Below are 21,344 nucleotides of genomic sequence, written 5' to 3'. Positions count from 1 at the left end.
CTTTGCACACAGTAGCTCATGAGCATTCCCAGTGGGAAATAGGCTGTTTTACATGATGCCAACTAATGATACCTACAAGTAGTTTGTATTAATTGACTTTTGGGGAACGGGTCCAACTGGTTCCGATTCCAACTAAGACCGGGTCCGACTGGTTCCAGAAATGTCCAGCCGGGTCTGGTTCGAGTCTGGTTCCCAAAATTTTCATCTTTTGCCATCTCTAGTGTGAATACTCTGCTGCCCCGGCGACAAGGACCCGCCGCGGGTGAAGAGAAGTGAATTGATCATGTATCCAGTGATAGCTCCTACAGTGCTCTAGATTAAGTACGGAGACCAGGACTCAAAGATCAGAGTTATAGTCTACAATATTATGTTTGAAGGTGGTGTTACCTGTTTAATACCCCAACTAAGGGTGATGGTGCATCACCGGTGCTACGTTCACTAGATGGACATCAAAGTGAACGACCGATTGTGAATTCGATGTGATTATGTCCAATTACAAACATTTATGAGTAGACATATGCTTTTTCTAAATCTTAGCGAAAAGAAAATGGTAGAATAAAAAGGGGTTGTTTAGGTTAGGGGGGGGACATTTGAGCCATTCTGTTCCGGTTCATGAATTCTTCGCGCTGCCAGCCATGTCTGACTTGAAATAAATTTAGCTATCAACCCATGAGCCGCTGGGGGGCAAAAAGTTGCCCCCTCCCTTAACCCGCGCCGGGCCGGTGCTCTGAAATTCCGCGCCGGGCCGCGGGGGGGGGGGTGTGTTTGAACACCCCCCTTCTAACTCGGCTCCTGGGCCACGTAGCGACACGCAAAAAGCGGCAATCGAAAGAACGTCGAAAATAAGGACGAAAACACTTTGGTCATTTTTTGGGTCAGGTCAAAGGTCAGGTCACCAGAGGTCACCAAAGGTAAAATGTTGACTATTTCAACATTTTGGAAACTGCCAACGGCTATCTCGGGAACCAATAGAGCTACAGCGCCGCAAAAAAACGCATTCGATAGCCCTTTTACAGACCTTTCTGACTAATGTTCTTAGATTTGACCTCAGGTCAACGGTTTAGCCTCGAGAGGGCAAAAACTAAAAAAATAGCCATTTTTACGAAAAACGTTTTTTCGGCAATAACTTTTGACACAAAAGAGCTATGACATTACTTTTGTCAGCATCGTGTTCCTCTCGTCGAGACGCGTCGAATGAACTATAATATGACCTTGAAAGGTCAACTTGAAAATTTGACCTCAGGTCAAGGCCATGACCTGACCGGAAAAGGTCATGTTGCATATCAGTCGATCCGCAACGTCGAGCCGAACACATCTAAGGCGTTTTCAGCGCTCTAGCACGCCTCTATCAGAAGTTATCATCGAAAAACTGTTAGATTCTGCTCGTGACCTGAGATGACCTCGGGGACATAACGAGGGGTCACAGTTGCCATTTTCTGGTTCAGTGTGTCTATCTTACCTACATCTCGATGTTTGAGAGTGTCTAGAATAGCGTTCGTGAAAAACAGAAGCTTTTCAATTTTCTCCCATTGACTTATAATGGAGAGGCCGCAAAATTGACCTGACCTTAGGTCACCGATATCAAAATTCCGAGATATACATTTTATAGATAGTGTTGCTCTTATCAATCGCTGAAAGTTTCAAGACAATCGTTCAGTCGGTGTAGCTATGACGAGCATTCTTATTTTTTTCTGAGGTGAGGTCACTTGGCGTGACCTGGTGACCTGACCTAAGGTGACCTGGGTCTGAAATTTTCACAACATGTGCGGAAAAGATGCACGAACAGGTGTGCCAAAAACGGCGGCGCTTTGCGCCGCTGTTTTTGAGATATCTGCGAAAAACCGCAAGGGGGGGGTGTTCAAACACCCCCCCCCCCCGGCCCGGCGCGGGTTAATATTTTGTCTGATACCAGATAAGGTAGGAACTTAAAACTTGGTATAACTTTGAATCAATACTTATGCCATATTCAAAAAAAGGTTTGCTGGTTGTAGCATTTATGATGACGTCACAGTAATGTCAAAGTTTTGTCGTTTTCCGATACCTATGAAGCTTTTTTATCACTAACCATGAAACGCAACGTTTAACCCGCGTGTAACAAATTAAAATGTTCGCCGTGGAATCTTCTGATAAAAAGAGTTCAGTTCGGCACCTCACTGTATTTCTTGACTCGAGACAGACGAGAGATAGAGTCAGTCCAGGAGAGTGACCGAGAGCAAGAGAGACTGAGTCACATGGCGAGTGACCGAGCGCGAATCGTCGGTGGGCTGCCGAGACTCGGCAGAGACTGCCCAAGACTAAGACCGACCGCGACTGAGACCGAGACCGAGACCGAGACTAGACTAGACTGACGACCCGGCGGCGGCCGGCGCAGTCGTCGACTCCGAGTAGAGGTCGCCTCGGTCGTACAAGCTCTGACATATGGCCTACAGCGGCTGACACTGTTACACCGCGCCCCACTGGGAGAGGGCTATTCATAGCCCCCTCCCGTTATTCTGCAATAACTTCCAAATCCCTTGAGGCATCGACGCCAAACTTTCAATACCCTCGGCTGCATCAATTTGACACCTTTTGTTAGAATATAAACTTCGTAGCTATCATAGATCGGCTGGAAATGACGTCAGAGTTACGTCATGTTCTGCCGATTTCGACGCAAAACATTTAACCACGGCAATCGCTCCCAAGAGCTCAGTTTTTGAGCCAGATCCAATTTCCGTTCATGAGAGGACTTAAAATAGACTGCGCTATCAAACTGCAATCTCGGATTTTCAAAACTTTGATAGTTTTGGAAATTATATAGGTATATTAAAATTCAAAACTTATAATTTTATCTTTTTCCTAAACGTTTTTTTTTCTCGAAATAAAACGGAATATATGTGATATAGGCGCATGCTCATGACCTACTCTAGTAAGTTTTAGCCAGATGTCTTCAAAAATGGCCAAGTTAACGGCTTATAGCAAAAATCTCACAATTATAAAGTTTTCAAATCAATTTTTCCAGTACGTATTTGAAATCGTACAGCAAAAATAAAGAACACTATCGTGTTCCTGAGCTCAAACTACATCTAACAGACACCATTTTTATTAAAGAAAAATTAAACTTTAACCCTCGCCCCACTGGGGGGGGGGGGGTGCTAATTTGCCCCCCCCCTGTGGTTTTCCTCAATAGCCAGAAAACGGCAACGCGCAGCGCCGACAAATTTTCAGTACCTTCCCGGGCATCAATTTGACACCTGCACACAAAATTTCAAATCTTAGGTTACCCTAGGTCAGAAGTTATTGAGGTCAAACTGAGGTCATGTTCGAGCAAAAATGAGCAAAAAGATGCAATCTTGAAACGCTCACAAAAGCTACAGTTACCAAGCAATTTTAAAGTGCTTTTGATGGTCATTTAGAGAAAAGACTGCGCTAGAAAACAACTATCTCAGATTTTCAAAATTTTTGGATTTTGACCCCCAAAAATATGCATTAATATGCAATATGACCCGTTTGGTCACGTCTAGAACTTGACCTTTTGTCAAATTTTCAGCTTAACCGCTTCAGCTTAACTTTTATTCATTCCACACGTCTCGGCAATAGAAGTATTATGGTGATCACTGATGGCAACGTGATACCACCTTTATGTCAAAATTTATTGTAGAAAACGCTTTACGCAAAGTCATTTAGGTGTACCTAAGATCTTGCCCTCGAAAGGCGCAATTGTTGACCTTAGGTCAAATCTACGCACATTTTTCAGAAAGTGTTTAACCCTATTAGTGGCAGGGGGGGTTGTTTTTATCCACCCCTCAGGTTTTTCGGGAATATCTCCGAAACCGCTGAAGCTACGATGCTGAAATTTTCTGACTTTTCCTAAAACTAAATTGGGCACATTCCCTGACAATTTCAAGTTCATAACTTTACCAGGGACGGCTCCAGAGCACTGGGAATTGGGGGTGCTATTCGTGAAGCGAGTCATTTGGGCGAAGATCACGATGCTGCACCAGTTTTACGAACAGTGAATGAAAGGTATCATGTGATAACATATACAAAGTTATTGTGCATCCTCTTTTGACACGTTTTTGCTATAATAGGCGGATCCAGGCGTCCAAAAAGGGGGGTTATGTTTTACCTCCCAACATAGGTGCCCTGACACCGCCTATGCATGACCAATACAATTGTAGTCGTTCTCTCATAAGAAAATTGTAACATAACAAGACCATTACCACCCTTTTTAGAAACAGTACCAACAAAAACCTTATTTACTATACTTTTTGTGTACCCCCAATCTCAATGATCTGTATCCGCCTATGATTTTTGAAAATGCATATTTTTAGGATCCATGTGAATTCCTGGTTCATTCTCTATCGATCGGCAAAAGTTGCGTTAAGATTGGTTCAGAAACCTGGCCGTGATAAACAGTCTAAAATGTATCTGCAATTTGCCCGTTTTTACCCCCCTCTACCCCCCCCCCTATTGACATTTTTTATTTTTATTTTTTTTTAGAAATGTAGATCTCGTTGAGCGAAATCGAATGCCGTTTGAATTTTGAAAATCGGCCCGTTAGATCTCGAGATATCAAGGGGGGGGGGGTCGTAAACAGCCCCCTTGCCACTAATAGGGGTAGCCAGGAGCCTGCCACTAATAGGGTTAAAAGGGCTATCGAATAGAACCTATGCTTTTCCGAGACGCTGTAGTTCCCTATTCATTCATGTTTCTTAAGTTATGCGGCGATTTCTCCAGAAGTGTTGAAATAAGGGATATTTGACCTTTTAACCTTCGCCAATCGCCGTATTGGGGGGGGGGGGAGGGTATTTTCACGCTCTCCTCCGCGTCATCGTTTTCGACAACAAGCCTGTTCAATGTTCATACATCCTCAACAAACATGCTGTAAAAATTTCAGATCCGAATCATTCAAGGTCAGGTCACCAGGTCACTTCGAAACCTCACTTCATGAAAAGTTTCAATGCCTGCCATAGCTACACCGAGTGGCCGATCCCCACTCGCATGTCCAAAATGTATGCCTCTGAAACTCGATGTCCGCATGACCTAAGGTTACATCAATTTTGCGACCTCCCCATTGTAAATCAATGAGAGAAAATTGAAACGCGCCTCTTTTGTACGAACGTTATTGTTAACACTTCCCAGCACCTAATTACAAGTAAAAATGACACTCTGAATCGGGTAATGGCACCCGCGACCCCCCGTTATGTACCTGGGGTCATCTGGGGTTACAAATGGGGTCTAACAGTTTTTCGCTAATAAATTCTGAGAGATGTAAGCTAGAGCGATGAAAATACCTTAGATGTGTTCAGCTCAACGAAACGGATCGACTTATATGCACCATGACCTTTTCCGGTCAGGTCATGACTTTAAACTGAGGAAATTTTAAAGTTGACCTTTTAAGGTCTAATTATAGTTAAATCGACGAGTATCGACAAGACGCAAAAGTTATTACAGAAGGCTACTTTCTCGTAAAACGGCTTTTTACAGTCTTTGCCCTCTGTAGGCAAAACCGTTGACCTGAGGTCAAATATGAGAGCAACGTTCAGAAAGGCCTTCGTTGCAAAAGGCGACATGAAAACTCAGACCACCAGCATGGCGCAGGTTAAGACATTTGGCGGACCCAGCCTAAAATTGGATCCGGCACTAACTTCGCTATATCAAACGGCGCTTACCGCGGGTCGTTGCGTGGACTAGGAGTCGACTTAGACGGAGACTGTTCACCCCTCCCCCTCCAGCCCAGCGTGGATGGCGCCGAGCACCAGGCATTGTTAGCTGATTTAGAATTGAGTGCCCATTTCAACAATTGAGAGCTGGTGTTGGCAACATATTGCAAGACTCGCACCGTGTTGCAGGGCCAAAGCATCAGTGGTTACTGGTTAGATATAAAACTATTATGAAAGTACGGGACGCTTGCCTGTTGATATGACCTGGCCTGACCCACCAATCCAACTGCAAGGATATATCTTCTTTGATCAAAACAAATGCAAAATCCGAAATAAGGGTCCAGGAAAGCTTCTTCTTGAAGAAATTCTAGCTGGTTCCCAGATTCCCGACGCTTGTGTCATTGACCTAGCCCGGAAGGTCAACTAATGGCCAATGACTTTAGTGATGTGCTGAGATCGTATCTGCTTGGGCTGTCACCGGCGGATGTCACGTGTAGTACGCACACCTGTGGTATGTGCATCCAGCCACCGGGTCGCCGTGTTGTGTACGGAACGTGCAGAACGCATGCGGTACAGATAAAGACCGTGTACAGGGGAAGACGTTTATTGCCCGCTCTCTCACACAACCAGGGGCAGACGGACGGCCGGACCGACTGATCCTGTCAGCGCCCGGGGACAGGGCGTGAGTGTGACAGACGCATTACAGATCAGACAGGCGAGCCAGTCCCGTGCCGGGCCGGTGAGGACGAGCACACACACACACTACAAACCGCAAACCAAACCGAGCGAGGGACAGCAGGCTACAAACCATTCAGAGCAGAGGAGCAAACCAAACAAGAGATCCCGGCGATTAAAATTCCGTCAAATACTCCAAGTCACAACAACTTCTAGCTCATAAACACCAACATTCCTTGGCAACACCTGTCCCATTAGGAAATGATGCGTATTTGAAGCTCCGTGCTTCTGTCCATACTTAAATTGATGATTTGACAGATTTTTCGAAATTATTTAACATTTACAAACGTGATGGATTTCCCAAAATAAGGACTCCCGCCGGTTTCAATCAGAGGCATGCCACGTCTGGGTACACCGGAGTCTGCAGTCCGTGTTAATGTTGTCACCCTATATCGTGCTAGGGCGGCCGGGCCGACTGGACCCGGCCTGGCTTGGTGGGCCGGTCGGGTCGCGTTACCTGCCAGCCGGCTCACAGACACACAGACACACACACACAGACACGGCGCACACTGGGTCGGCTGCAGTCCGTACCGTGTCCGCCCTGAAGTCGCAGTGAGCTCGGAGAGCACCTCCGCCGGCGACCCGACGCGGCCGACACCCGAGACGGGCCGGCCGACCCGCACCGGCGACGCCCATTGGCCGGCCGGCCCGCTGGAAGGCGCTGCCGACCAATCAGAGTCGTCCAGACTGCGCCCACGGCCGCACTGGAAGCACCAGGACCCGATTTAGTAGGGCTCTGGAAATGTGCCTGGCAGCCCCAGCTGCTGGATGGCACGGGGGGAGGGAGGGAGAGACGAGAGGAAACCGAATTCGAGGTCATTTTCACCCATCCAAACCCCCAAACACGTATAAATCACTTATGGCTTAATTACTTCAAATGTCTTCCATGATTCCCTGTCCAGAAGTGATCTCGCTATGACCCATCACCCGAGCTGAAGCTTCTTGTTTCTCTTCTTACATGCCACTCTTAAAAAAATGTATGGACTAACCTAGCGTTAACACATCCTGCAAGGTTGAATCAAGTTAGATGAATAACTATAGTTTTTATGGATAACATGTTGTATTTTTAGTGACATATTGACAATGTACCGGTTCTAGTGATCTTGTGACCCAGTGTAAAGGCAAAACTACTATGTTGGGTCAGGTCGTGTTGGGTCAGAGGCTGGGTGCCCAACATAGTAGTTTTTGCCTTTGTGCGGCAGTGCAAAGGCAGGAAACTCCCAGGAAACGTGTCAAATGAATGTCCCAAGTGGTGTCTGAAACTTGGTGGCGCTATGCGCAACGGCACTCACGCTTTTAACGAAAGGCTCTGTTGTTCTGATGCTGCTCAACTAGCCCAATTTCATCCTGATCTAGTGACCTCTGAGGTCAGGTCAAGGGCCCCAGGGTACGGCTCAGTTTTTGGTGAATAATTTCGCAAAAAAAAAAAAACGGCCGCAGAGCCGCGATTTCGGCAGCATCGTGTTTGCCTCGCTCAGGCGCGTCGAATGATATACTTTTTGTTTGGATGAGCACCCTAAGTTGACCCTAAGTTGAGTTGAGACCCACCCTAAGTTGAGGTCAACACCCTAAGTTTTCGCCCCCAGGTCACGAAATTGGTCGCGACCAATTTCGTGACCAATTTCGACACGGTAGTTAGGAGCCTGACCAACATCGATTACCTCACCAGACAGCTCCAGAAGGCGTGGGCTAAGCTCTGGCCAGCATTGCCTTACATCCTGGTAGTGGTGTCAATCATGCCGGAACGGTTTTGTAGTTATATTGTACAGAAACAAGGATATAGTAGCTAATAATATTTTCATGTCACTGCCGTTTTTTCCATCGTTAGAAGGCGAAAAAGTATGCTCACGTAGTGACTTTCCACCTTGTATGCTGTATTTCTCCGCATTTTTTTTCATTAATCGCCGAAACTTAACCCTCGCCCGCACATGCCATTTTCCCATCCTAGAACGCACATGGGGGGGGGGGGGTGGTTGCCACCCCCCCGCGCCATTTCGTTCCTGTTGGAGATAGAGCTTAGCAGTAAAGACCAAAAAGATTCTTTGGGAAGAGACGAATCCAATGATACCCAGTTTTACCTTCTCAGGTCAGTCATTGACCTTCCAGGTCAGGTCAAACTAAAAAATGTTGCTGTTTTGGGTCACCGTTGGATATCAAGTGCGCTGCTTATCAAATACCGATGACGATGCTGTTTTCTGGTGCCAAGCCAGCTAGAACCTCTTTGTCACACTATCCGACCAGAATTTTGCTGCTGAGGTCATTTCAGGTCAAGTTAGGTCAAGGTCAGTTATATGTGTTTGTATGTCTGTGTGTGTCTGTGTGTACACGGATGTGTGCACCGATTGTTTTTGGGTCCATATCACATGAAATCATGATCTGAGAAGCTTTTACCAAAAATGCAGTCAAAAAACTTCACAAAAAGTAAATTCAGCTTGCCTAAAACGCAATTATCTTAGATGACCTAGGTTGACCTTGACCCTGACCTTGACCCCTGTACATCGTCGAACAACATGTTTCATGATAGGTGGGAGGTAAGACTGGCAAAAAAGGCCGAAATCAGGGTGTCAAAAGCTCACAAGGCCCATGGCAAACGCAAGATGTTGAGAATTGGCCATTTGGGTCATGACATGACCTGAAAAACAAGGTCATATCTCCCAAACCAAAAATCACAGAAACTTGAAATTTTCAGTGGACATCAAAAAAGGATAGACGAGCAGCTATACGAAAAATCAGCCTTCTAGCTCTAAAAATGTTGAGTGCAGAGCAGAAAGACTGCCTGGGGGGGGGGGGGGTGGCAACCACCCCCCCCCCCCATGTGCGGGCGAGGGTTAATCAGGATACCAAAATCAGTGATGTAAAACTGTTGATTGGGGAGGGACTCGAGGGAGAAGCGTTTGGCTGATGAAGAGGGGTAGGAAATGTTGATAAAATGTCTTTTATAGACCCGACTTTATAAAATATGTGCACGATAAAGAAACACATATATAAGGGTAAGCAGCGTTCGAGGCTGGCGATTTCGTATCTCCGCCGGCTGGGGCCGTCGGCGGCTGGCCCGTGTCCAGAGTAGAGATAGTAATTCGTATTCGTTTCGGGCTACACTGAGGTAAAAAATTGTTAAAAACCAAATATTTCGGCTTTATTGAGTAGCCTTGTTCACTGGTTTGAAATATGAAATACAAAAAGACGATACAAATGTGATGACATGCGAAACAGGTTCGTGCTATCAATGATCTGTGACTTCCTTTTTTTTACACTGTGCATACGCTGAAACAACCATACAGTTCAAATCATCACACATCGTAATGACAGTCGTAATAAGATATTATAGATCGTCTGATTCGTATCATCGTCGAAAGTCGGAAACGTATATGCGCCAGACGGTCTCTTATAAAATGCATTAAAACCTGTACTTTGGCTATCATGCAAAGACAAGAAAGAGTACCTAGATACTTTTGAGATGCAAAAAAAAAACAACTATGGTTCCCCATTTTCTCTATAAAACTAACACATGTCAACACAAAGCAACGTCCCAAATCGGGCTAATGGTAGCTTTGCCCACCCCCCTATTCATTGCTGACTTGTGTATCTTTATCTCTAGAGCTTCCCGAATCGTTCTTCTTTTCCAGTTCCGTTCAATGGCCAAGGTTGTAGCTTTTCGCGGGTCCAAATCTCTAGCACATGAGAAGGCGTGTTGTGCTGTAGCCGATGTGTCCGTGCGACCATGTCTTATATCAGCCACATGTTCTTTCAGCCTCGTAAGCTTGGGACGTCCACTTTCTCCGACATAAGACTCCCCGCAATCACATTTAATCTGATAGATGACACCCTTTTGCATTTCTGGATCCGTCTTGTCTTTTACTCCGACTTTCGACGATGATACAAATCAGACGATGTATAATATCTTATTACGACTGTCATTACGATGTGTGATGATTTGAACTGTATGGTTGTTTCAGCGTATGCACAGTGTAAAAAAAGGAAGTCACAGATCATTGATAGCACGAACCTGTTTCGCATGTCATCACATTTGTATCGTCTTTTTGTATTTCATATTTCAAACCAGTGAACAAGGCTACTCAATAAAGCCGAAATATTTGGTTTTTAATTTTTTTTTACCTCAGTGTAGCCCGAAACGAATACGAATTACTATCATTTACCTGAGGAAGATTAGAAATGACACTTCGTCAATAACAGAGTAGAGATGTCAATCGGATACCAACTTTTTGGTATACCGATACCAAACCGATACCCACTTGGTACCTATTTGGTATTTCAATCGTAATGTGTTTGGTATTTTGTTGGTATCATGAACCCTCACTAATGTATAAGTGGCTAAGAAATCGGTAAAAAGTTGGTATTTTCCTCATTTTCCCAAGTTGGTTTGGTTTCGGTATTTCCCCGTGGTTTTGGTTGGTATTTGGTTTGGTATCGGTATTCCGATTTACCGTTATTGACACCACTAGTCCAGAGAGCGGCTCCGGCAGCGGCTGGCCCGCGGCCAGAGCCAGGCGGAGACTCTGGAACGCTGGAACCGCTCCCAACACCGTCTCATGCCATTGGAATCCAGGCAGTGCGGCCGAAAAGATACATTACAGCATTATGAATACCAGAGGCGTCACACAGAGGACGGAATACCAGTGTTGTCAGATACGTCACAGGGGTGGCACGTACCGCTGGGCTACCCGAGCCGTGGCGGGGCCGCGGTCAAACACTGATGGTCGAGGCCTTCGGGCCCACAGATGCGGATGTCGTCAATGGCAATGCTGTCCAGAGGCTGGGTGCCGCGCGAGCCGAATATGATAATCTGAAAACAAACGCCGAGGCTCACTAGGGCACGGTGTTTGGCGCCAAAAGACGCACCACAGGCGGCCGGACGTATGGGGAATGCAGAAAACGCAGAACAGGTGATAGGGATGAGAGCTTATACATAGGGGAAGGTGGGGTAAGACGGCCCAGCGGGGCAAGACGGACCACCAGTCCTCCCGGCTGAACCGCTGCTGGTATCTACTGCTTTATGCACTCACTATGTTTGTTTTCCTTCGTAACAATGGCCACCTTGAGCTCATGCTGCTAGGATGCATAGCTTTTGAGTTATTGAGAAAAATGTTGTTTTTCGTCAAACCGATCTAATATAAGAGGTCTACGGGTGATTCAATTACGGCGCCTTTCTTGCATGATTAGTTTCTATTTTGCACTTTACTGTGAAGAACAAAGTTATAAACTTAGTTATAGTCACACTTTAGGAAAGGCAAGGTTTTGCAATGTTGGGCTATTTGACATATACGTCATGATAATGACAGAATTTAGATTTGGGGCAAGACGGACCACTGACTCCATCTTACCCTGTGGTGGTCCATTGTACCCTGCATATGGAAAGTTCTTTTCCAAAACATTGACACAAGTTTAAGTAAGCTAATTTTTCAGGAAGGAGTCTTTGTTGCACGTGAGCCATGCATGCAAGTGCTCAGTTAGCATGCATTCATGCCAAACGACAATCAACACACATGTTCCCAGCTTTTAGCTGCACCTCCATCACACATGAGTAAAGAATAAAGGCTCATTTTGTTATTTTACCATTCTGGTTACTTTTTCTTACAAGAGTACAGAGCAGAGGTGTAACACACATGAACGGATAGCAGGCACTGCTGGGTGGTCCGTCTTACCCCACGTTTTTTCTTGTCTGAGTTTTTGACATGTCCCTCTTTAAGAGCATCCACCACCTAGATGTCTTTAAGTTGAAATTTAGTCTTTACACATATCAACAAAGGAAGGATTGAGCATTCCGAAGACTATAAATATATGAATTACGAGAGCAGTGTAGCAAGATATGCGGCCTCAAACCTTAGCTGGTCCGTCTTACCCCACCTTCCCCTACATGCTGCGTTCTCGGCAAAGGTCCAGTGAATTAAAGTGAATTGTCCATACACAATACATATTCTTTGTACACCGTAAGCATATCCACAACACTAGATACACAGTTATCTGACTATTGCTACTGCACCTGATCTGTTTTAGCCTGCCTGTTGTGTTCACACACCTACACTCTGACACTAGCCGGTGGCGGTATGCGGCGGGCTGGGATCGGCCGCTGGCCGCGGCGGTTCGTTACCTATCCCAGCCGCCGGCCGCGGCGGTTCGTTACCTTGGCCGGCCGCGGCGGTTCGTTACCTTGGCCGGCCGCGGGTCGGCGGTTCGTTACCTTGGCCGGCCGCGGGTCGGCGGAGCGTTACCTTGGCCGGCCGCGGGTCGGCCGGCACGGCCACGCTGACCTCCGTCCAGCGGTCGTTCCCGGGCGCGGCTGTCTCGGAGAGGTCCAGCAGCGACTCGCGGTCCTCCTCCTCGCCGACGCACCGTTTGACGAACAGCGCCGCGCCGGCCGGCACCTGGGAGCGCAGCCAGTAGCGGAACGAGAGCCGCGACCCGGCCGGGAACACCAGCTCCGCGGTCATCTGCAGCCGCGCGGCCGCGAAACTGCTGCCCGCCGCTGGCGTCAGGAAGACCAGCCAGTCGCCGCTGGCCGGCGCCGGGAAGTCCGGCACCGTGTCCCGCAGCCGGGAGAAGGCGCTCTGCTCCCAATGGCCGCCCGAGTCCCACCGGCTCTGGCGCCAGAACAGACCAAAGTCGTCCGACTCGAAATCGTCGCAGTACTCGCCCGGAACGGGCGCCGGAGTGGTCGGTGTCCAGCGGGTGGTGGGATCCTCCGTCCAGCGGGTGGTGGGATCCTCAGTCCAGCGGGTGGTGGGGTCCTCAGTCCAGCGGGTGGTGGGATCCTCTGTCCAGCGTGTGGTGGGGTCCTCCGTCCAGCGGGTGGTGGGGTCCTCTGTCCAGCGGGTGGTGGGATCCTCCGTCCAGCGGGTGGTGGGATCCTCTGTCCAGCGGGTGGTGGGGTCCTCCGTCCAGCGGGTGGTGGGGTCCTCTGTCCAGCGGGTGGTGGGATCCTCCGTCCAGCGGGTGGTGGGATCCTCTGTCCAGCGGGTGGTGGGGTCCTCCGTCCAGCGGGTGGTGGGGTCCTCCGTCCAGTGGGTGGTGGGATCCTCCGTCCAGCGGGTGGTGGGGTCCTCCGTCCAGCGGGTGGTGGGATCCTCCGTCCAGCGGGTGGTGGGGTCCTCCGTCCAGCGGGTGGTGGGATCCTCCGTCCAGCGGGTGGTGGGGTCCTCCGTCCAGCGGGTGGTAGGGTCCTCCGTCCAGCGGGTGGTGGGATCCTCTGTCCAGCGGGTGGTGGGGTCCTCCGTTATTGTTGTAAGTTCTGTGGTAGTTGTCAATGAGTTGCACTCCTGGTTTAGCTCCATCGGCCCACATATTGTGACGTCGTCGACAGCAATGTTGTTCTGTTCATGATTTGCGCATCCACCGAAAATGATTATCTGAAATGATTAATAAGTGGCACTTTGTCATACGTCATTAAATGATGAATAAAAAGAGTATTAGGTTCATAAAAAAGGAAAGTCTACCAAACCAGAGGAGCATACTAACCCGCCCCGTGCTGGGGGGGGGGGGGGGGGGTTCACCATTGAACTCGTTTGTTGTTGTTTTTATCACTCAATAAAACGTCCCCCCTCCTTTCAGCCTTTTCGCAAATATCTAAAAAGCGGCGACGTGCAGGGCCGCCGTTTTTGACAAACCTGTTTTTACGTCTTTTCCGTATATGTTGTAAAAAATTTCAGACCCGGGTCACTCAAGATCAGGCCACCAGGTCACTAGGTGAACTCACGTCATAACTAATCCAATGTCTTCCATAGCTATACCGAGTGACCGATCACTTTGAATCCTTTATTGATTGGTTAGAACAACAGTGTGTACAAAATTTATATCCCGGAACATTGATATCGGTGACGTAAAGTCTGGTCAATTTTGTGACCTCTCCATGATAAGTTAAGTTATGGGACAAAACTGAAATGCACTCCTTTTAGACGAACGTCGTTCTTAACCAGCGCCGGGCCGGTGCTTCGCGACTTCCGCGCGAGGCCGGGCAGGGGGGGGGGAACACCCCCGTCTAACTCGGCTCCTGGGCCACGTAGCGACACGCGGTAAGCGGTATTCGAAAGAGCGTCAAAAAAATAATGACGGAAACGTGTCAGTCATTTTTTAGGTCAGGTCAAAGGTCAGGTCGCCAGAGGTCATCAAAGGTCAAATGTAGCCCATTTCAACAATTTTGGAAATTGCCAATGGCTAACTCGGGAACCAATAGAGCTACAGCGCCGCGGAAAAGCGCATTCGATAATCTTTTTTACAGACTTATCTGAATAATGTCCTCCGATTTGACCTCAGGTCAACGGTTTAGCCTCCAGAGGGCAAAAACTCCAATAATAGCCGTTTACCTTCTGCGGCCGACTGCTGTCGGGGATGGGCACGCTGACCTCGGCCCACTGGGTGCTGTTGGGCCCGGAGGTGTTGGTGAGTGAGAGCAGCGGCTCCTTCTCCTCCACGCCGTCCACCTGGCGGCGCACCTCCAGCGTGCCCGAGCCCGGGTAGTCGGTGCGCAGCCAGTAGCGCAGCGACACGCTCGAGCCCGCCGGGAGCACCAGCGCGCTGGCCATCTGCAGCCGGGCGTACATACACGTATATCTGGTAGGGGTCGGCCGTCAGGTAGGCCACGGTGCTGCCGGCGGCCGGCGGCGGGAAGTCGGGAACGGCCGTGCGCAGCTGCTCGTAGCCGGTGGCCTTCCAGTGGCCGCGGCTGTCCAGGGGGCTGGTGGACCAGAACGGGCCCAGCTCGCCCCTCTCAAAGTCCTCGCAGTAGTCGCCGGCGGCCGGGGTGCCGGCGGCGGCCCATAGCAGGAGCCAGGACAGCATGCCGGCGCGGCGCGGGGGTCGGCAGAGTGAGCTCGACAGGGCCGGCCGGCGGCCGCTCCACATCGGCCTGTATCGGAGCGGCACGGCCACCTGGTCGGTCCCACCGCTAGTGACGGCAGCGCTGCTCCGACAGTACGCGCCGGGATGATCCTCGATATGAAGCCGAAGTGACAGTCATAGTGAGACGCATTTCTGTACCGCTACAAAACGTATATGTAGGTTCGGACCCCCACCCCCACCCTGCGTCTCAGGGTTTCCTGAAGTACTCATAAACCGTTATATGACTTTCGCCGGCTAGGTAATCACCTTCACCTTAGATTAGATCTTAATTTGATATTAAGGAGCATTTATTCGGCGTATGTCGACGAGAAAAAATGAGCCGGTAAAAGAAATCATTCAAAAGACTCATGCGTCAAAAATTATCGACGAAAACATGAAAACGTAAGCAATTAGTGTCTAAAAAAGAGGGTAATGTGTAAACAAAGGAAACGTCATTTTTTGTTTAGTTAAGAGTATATATCCTGGCAGGCGGTGGGCCTCCTGGTCACCATCCGCGCGGTGGGTGAGGGGGAGGGCATTTTTTGCTCCCCTTGTATCTCCGAAATTACTAGGCATTAGACAAATTCGTAAAATTCAAACGGCATTCGATAGCCCTGTCCAATTGAGTAAAACACTCCGCAACCCAGCGAATGTTTTGGCATGGGGAGTGTCGAGCGCTTGGACTTTGTAAAATTTGAGCGGTGTGTGTGTCTCAGAAACAGATGGCCAACACATTCGGCTACGATATGATGCAAAAAAATTACCCGTGGCACCTCCCGTCTGTTCAGGAATGTGGTCGTTTTGAAACAGAAAATGGTGCCTTGGATGTCGGCGCCAGTCATCGTGAAGGAGTTGGTGCCAGGAAATACCTACAAAATACTCGTGAGTGGTGTCGATGCAAGCTGTCGGCTTTCAGGGAGAAGCAAATGTGGCCGGGGAGCTCATCAAGCCTAAATCCGACGCAGAAACTGCAGGGGATTTCCCTGCAAAAGCTTGAAAGCAGTTCATCTTTTACCATCCTCCGACAGCTGACGGAGCGACGAAAATGGGTATCAGCAAATATTTTTGGAGCTACAGCAAAGGATTTGGTTTCCAACATTCCAAATTCGCTGTCAAAGTACGTATATTTGTCTAGTGTACGCATAGGCATCAAAGCCGTATATTTTTGGCTCATTCTTATATGCTTTATTAAAACCCGCGCCCGGCTGGGGGTCCTGGATTTCCACGCCCTGCTGGGGGGGGGGGGGGTGTTTGAACACCCCCCCTTGTAACTCGGCTACTGGGCCACGTAGCGATACGCGGAAGGCGGCGTTCGAAAGAGCGTCAAAAATAACGACGAAATCACTTCGGTCAATTTTTTGGTCAGGTCAAAGGTCAGGTCACCAGAGGTCATTGAAGGCAAAATTTCGTCGATTTCCAGGTCGAGTGTCGAAAATTTCCAAGAAGCCAACGCATAACTCGGGAACCAATGGAGCTACAGCGCCGCGGAAAAGCGCATTCGATAGCCCTATTAACGCCCTTTCTGAGTAATTCTCTCAGATTTGACCTAACGTCAACGGTTTTGCCTGCAGGGGGCAAAAACTGCAAAAATAACCGATTTTTTCGGAAACAGTTTTTCTGCAATAACTTTTGACTCAAGCCTTGTACGAGCTTACTTTTACCGGCATCGTGTTCCTCTCGTCAAGACGCATCGAATGAACTATAACTTGACCTTGAAAGGTCAACTTGAAAATTTGACCTCAGGTCAAGGTCATGACCTGACCGGAAAGGGTCATGTTGCATATCAGTCGATCTGTATCGTCGAGCTGAACACATCTAAGGCGTTTTCATCGCTCTAGCATGCCTCTATCAAAAGTTATTTGCGAAAAACTGTTAGACACCATTCGTGACCTAAGATGACCTCAGGGCATAAACAAGGGTCACGGACACCATTTTCATGTTCTATGTGACTAAACCACTTGTAGTTCGGTGTTTGGGAGTGTTTATAATGTCTTTTGTCCAAAAGAGGCGCATTTCCATTTTCTCCCATTGACTTATAATGGGGAGGTCGCAAAATTGACCTGACCTTAGGTCATCGATATCAAAATTCTGAGATAAACATTTTGTACATGCTATTGCTCTTAGCAATCGCTGAAAGTTTCAAAGCGATCGGTCACTCGGTGTAGCTATGACAGACATTGAAACTTTTTATGAGGTGAGGTCACTTCAAGTGACCTGGTGACCTGACCTTGAATGACCTTGGTCTGAAATTTTCACAACATGTGTAGAATTAATGTATGATAAGGTATACCAAAAACGGCGGCGCTCCGCGCCGCCGTTTTTGAGATATTCGCGAAAAACCACAAGGGGGGGTGTTCAAACACCCCCCCCCAGCAGGGCGCGGGTTAATTAACATGGAAAATGTGTCAACGAACTTTTGAGACACCCTGTAGGTTAAATTTCAAGGTATCTGATCAGATACATGTATCTGTTTATTTGTAATAAATTTCAGAAGTTATATTTGTATCTTTTTTGCAATATCTTTCATTTTTCGAGAACACAAAACGAAACATATAGACTGTGCCACAGTGCTGCTCGCTGCAGCAGCGACAGCCAGCCGGACAGCCCGGCGGTCGTAAAACGGTAACAATAGTTACACCCACCTGCTAATTTGATCGAAGCTATTACGATACGGTGCAAGGCCCTCTAACCAGGTATGGACATCGGCCAATCGGGGCGAATCACGGCCGGCGGGAGGATGACGTCATCGGCCCATACTCCGCCGACTCCGCCCACCCACGGCAGCGAAACTGAATGGGGTTTGCGCCAATTGTTTCGTGATCGATTTTATCCAACTGGAATGCAATAAACGTTCAGCGGCCTCTTAACCCTTTGACTCAATATCCTTGCAACCTTTCAACAGCAAAAAATTGCAGCTAACTTTCTCTATTTTGCAGTCGGTGCCGACGGTACCGACTGCTGTACCTAAGCCGTGGGCCCGCCCGTAGCAAACGGGTAGACAGAAACTAGGTGACCAAAACACAAAACCAGCTGTTTTGTACACGATCATTAGCATGTCATAGGTTGATATAAATGCCAAGCTATGCACAACGCACATTCGTGGCTAGACAGCATAGAAGTTAGAACCAAAAATACTGTCAACAAAATACTGTCAACTACTGAGTTCAAGCGCGGATCCAGCTTGGAGTTGGGGAGGGGGAGGGGGCAACTGTTCATCGACGGCGGACATAGTGACTGTGTGGAACTCATTGTAGTTTTGGTTATCGGCTCGGGAACGGTCGACGGCACTGTGCTGCTGCTAGGTGCCTCCTCTGTCGTTTGACGGGGCTCTGGACTTGGAGCACCTGCTAAGCTTTGACTTACCGCTACGGCTCCGGTGCCATCGGCTCAGAGACCAACAGGCTGTACCGGCCGGAACTGATCGGCGATTCTAATTATGTTAGGCTGATTAAGAGATTCTGCTAGTGCGGGAGGGGCAGATGGAGCCTGGCCGGTGGGTTCTGCCTCAACGCGGGGCTGATGGGGTAAGGTGCAGCCCATATACAAAAAAGTAAAAGCGTTGGAAATATCGCTTCACAAAGTCAGAGCATTTAGCATGGAAACGCTATGGCCCTAGGAACTGAATGTCGTGGCGAATTTCGATGCAACCAAATTTCGGCGGGGACTTGCATCCACCTGCCGCTGGTCAGCCGTGCCACGGACGCTCTGGACTTGTCGCTGCCGGTGCTGGCCGAGCTGGCCGCGCTCTGGGCCGACTGCGCCGAGCCACTGCGGCCATGGTGCCCGACCTGTACCAATAGTAGCTGACGCCGGGGCGGCGCTCGGCGAGGCCGGTGCTAGTCGGAGATGGGGCCGCTGCCGGCTGCGGTGTCGCGCGGTGCAGCTGCTCGGCACGCTGGCCACGCCGCCGCCACCGGCTTGATGGCAGACAGCTTGCAGGCGCAGCTGGCCGCCTGGAGTCAGCGGCCTGTGCTTGAGCTGGCCATGCCATTCGGCATTCGCTGACATGAAGACCAGCCAGTGACCGTATACATTCCTGCCGCGTGTCGTCCAGCTGGCGCTCAGCTCCGGCAACGCGGAGCTAAGACCTCCGGGCTCCGCGTGCCAGCTTGCTGAAAGCCGTGACCGCGTTCACACTAGGTGAACCGCTTGCTACACGGCGCTATCACGAATAAGGCATTTACGCGATAATAACCAGTTCAGAAGTCTTGTACTTACGCGAAAAGCTGAACGAGGGGGTCCAAATGGGTGAATTCCAGATAAAAAGGTCAAATTAGGTCACGCTGGGTCATTTCAGGTCACAAAGGTCACTTTAGGTCACCTCAGGTCACCCTGGGTCAGGTCAGGTCACAGAGGTCACCCAGGGTCACGATGGGTCAGGCCAAGTCACAGAGGTCACCTTAAGTCGCAATGGGTTGGATCACATTGGTCAGGGCTATCATGGGCCGATGACGTCATTCCTGCTCATCAGCTGGCTACAACATCGGCCTATGGCACAGCATTACGGTGTCACCCCCCTGATACGGTGTGAAAAACGAAAAATCGCATCACGCATAAAACTTACCAGCTTCGTCACAAAAAAAGCATTAAAGGTAGTGTGCCACCTTTGAAAGATTTCCCATTTTATTTTTCCTAGGATAAGAAGCGTCTGTTTTTACCTAATATCGCAAAAAAAATCAAAAATGGGCCTGGAATAGTGCCTTTTTCGCCTAAAAGTTTATCGGTTTTTCGATATGTATAACAAATGTAGTGGGCTCACCTGCAAACAGGCGTCGGCAACAATCGCGAATGCGGCGCACATGTGACAATAAGCAAAGGTCATTATAGTGTTACGACGTACGGGAATGAGTTATCAGCTGTCTAATCGTAGACAACACAATGTCGAGCCTTAAACTGTAAGCCTGTATTGGTATTGTTTCTTTTATTTGGCTGTCGAACATTATTTATGGTTTGAAATATGATTTTATGTAAAATAATTGATATGAAAAAGCCGTCTAGTCATAAGTTATGACCCCATTTCACCACACGCGAGTGGCAGAAATGACCATGATCAGCTGACGCAGTTTTCTTGGCCGAAGTCAGAGCGCGCAGCCCGACGCGCCACCACCGCACCACAAAGTATGAGCAGAAGCCGCGCCCAAAGCCAGGGCCCCGGTAACGTGAGGTAGCCGAGTCGGGGCAGCGTGCGCTGACCCAAGCCGGGGCCGCAGCTTTGGGCGCGGTCTACCGCATCCCCGCGGGCAGCCCCGGGCTATCACATGACACCGGGAGGACGCGCGGCTCAGGCTTGGGTCAGCGCACGCTGCCCTGACTCGGCTACCTCACGTTACTGGGGCCCTGGCTTTGGGCGCGGTCTACCGCACCACCTAACAGGCGTGTTCGAAACCGCAGGAGCTGATGATGAACGGGTTTATCGAAACTTGATTGGATGAGCATATCGGTAATAGCGATTTCAGTGTGTGCATTTATTGTTCATAGTGGTGTGAAATGTGGTTGGGGTACGACCGACAACCCGTCGGGGCGAATTTCGCACTGGGGTACTCAAAATTTGAAGAATTTAAGACGTTTCCATGAGTTTTGAAGGTATGGATAAGTTCTAAAAATCCGGTTCTCCTTATCTGGGCCATTAACTCCATACGGTCCAGGAAAGCTGGCACACTACCTTTAAATAACCTATATTGGGACAACACACCAATCGCATAATTCCTCTAAAAATGCCAACTCGTACAAGGTCGAGTTCATTTATGGCCAATATTTTTCTCAGGTTTCAAAGAGACCTCGCCGGCTCGCCTGTCGTACTACATCCTCAATCACTCCGAGCACAATATATTGCTACCACACGGCACGACTCCGCGCGCCGGCCACCTATCGGCAAACGTTCTCGCCGCCGGCCTGGTTCACCAGGTTCCGTTTGCCGGTCTTGAGCAGCTCCTCGCCGTGCACCGTGTTCCCCTTGATGTGCACGGTCACAGAGAAGACGGTGTGCCAGCGACTGTCGGCAGCGGGAACGTGCCGTCAGGGGGTTACCGGTAACGGAGCACTGCACGTCACGGAGACCGCGGAACGAGCCATCGTACCATTCAGGAGGAGGGGGAGAGCGAATCGTCACACGGGAGGCACGGTGGAAATTATCAC

At 49.1% G+C, this 21,344-nt stretch overlaps 2 protein-coding genes across 14 annotated transcripts in view; both read right to left on the bottom strand.

Moving 5' to 3' along the window:
* The window catches only part of LOC122374161 (myosin heavy chain, muscle-like), a 39,952-nt gene extending 32,989 nt beyond the window's left edge, over window positions 1–6,963 (bottom strand). For 7 of the 13 annotated variants that reach the window (XM_043352749.1, XM_043352757.1, XM_043352759.1 and 4 more), the window contains exon 1: window positions 6,909–6,927. The gene's annotated coding sequence lies outside the window, so the exon portion shown is untranslated. The other 6 variants (XM_043352747.1, XM_043352758.1, XM_043352753.1 and 3 more) reach the window with 3 other exon arrangements.
* LOC122374162 lies at window positions 6,909–15,181 on the bottom strand. Its single transcript, XM_043352761.1, has 4 exons — window positions 14,696–15,181; window positions 12,608–13,741; window positions 11,049–11,181; window positions 6,909–7,081 (listed from the first exon to the last, which is right to left on the bottom strand). Exons 1-3 carry the CDS (start codon window positions 14,930–14,932, stop codon window positions 11,056–11,058), a joined length of 1,497 nt encoding a protein of 498 aa, XP_043208696.1. The 5' UTR covers window positions 14,933–15,181; the 3' UTR covers window positions 6,909–7,081; window positions 11,049–11,055.
* Window positions 15,182–21,344: the final 6,163 nt, after the last annotated feature.

Source organism: Amphibalanus amphitrite, unplaced genomic scaffold, assembly GCF_019059575.1.
Source record: "Amphibalanus amphitrite isolate SeventyFive unplaced genomic scaffold, NRLGWU_Aamphi_draft 001614F_arrow, whole genome shotgun sequence".
Lineage (NCBI taxonomy): Eukaryota > Metazoa > Arthropoda > Thecostraca > Balanomorpha > Balanidae > Amphibalanus > Amphibalanus amphitrite.
Note: the sequence above shows the minus strand (reverse complement) of the source record. Positions and strands in the feature narration are given on the sequence as shown.

Coding starts and splice junctions, on each gene's coding strand:
- LOC122374162 (XM_043352761.1), bottom strand. CDS start 14,932: ATGTACGCCCGGCTGCAGATGGCCAGCGCGCTGGTGCTCCCGGCGGGC. Junction 13,742..14,695: donor ACAGCAGTCGGCCGCAGAAG/GTAAACGGCTAT, acceptor TAATCATTTCAG/ATAATCATTTTCGGTGGATG. Junction 11,182..12,607: donor CCGACCCGCGGCCGGCCAAG/GTAACGCTCCGC, acceptor GTTTGTTTTCAG/ATTATCATATTCGGCTCGCG.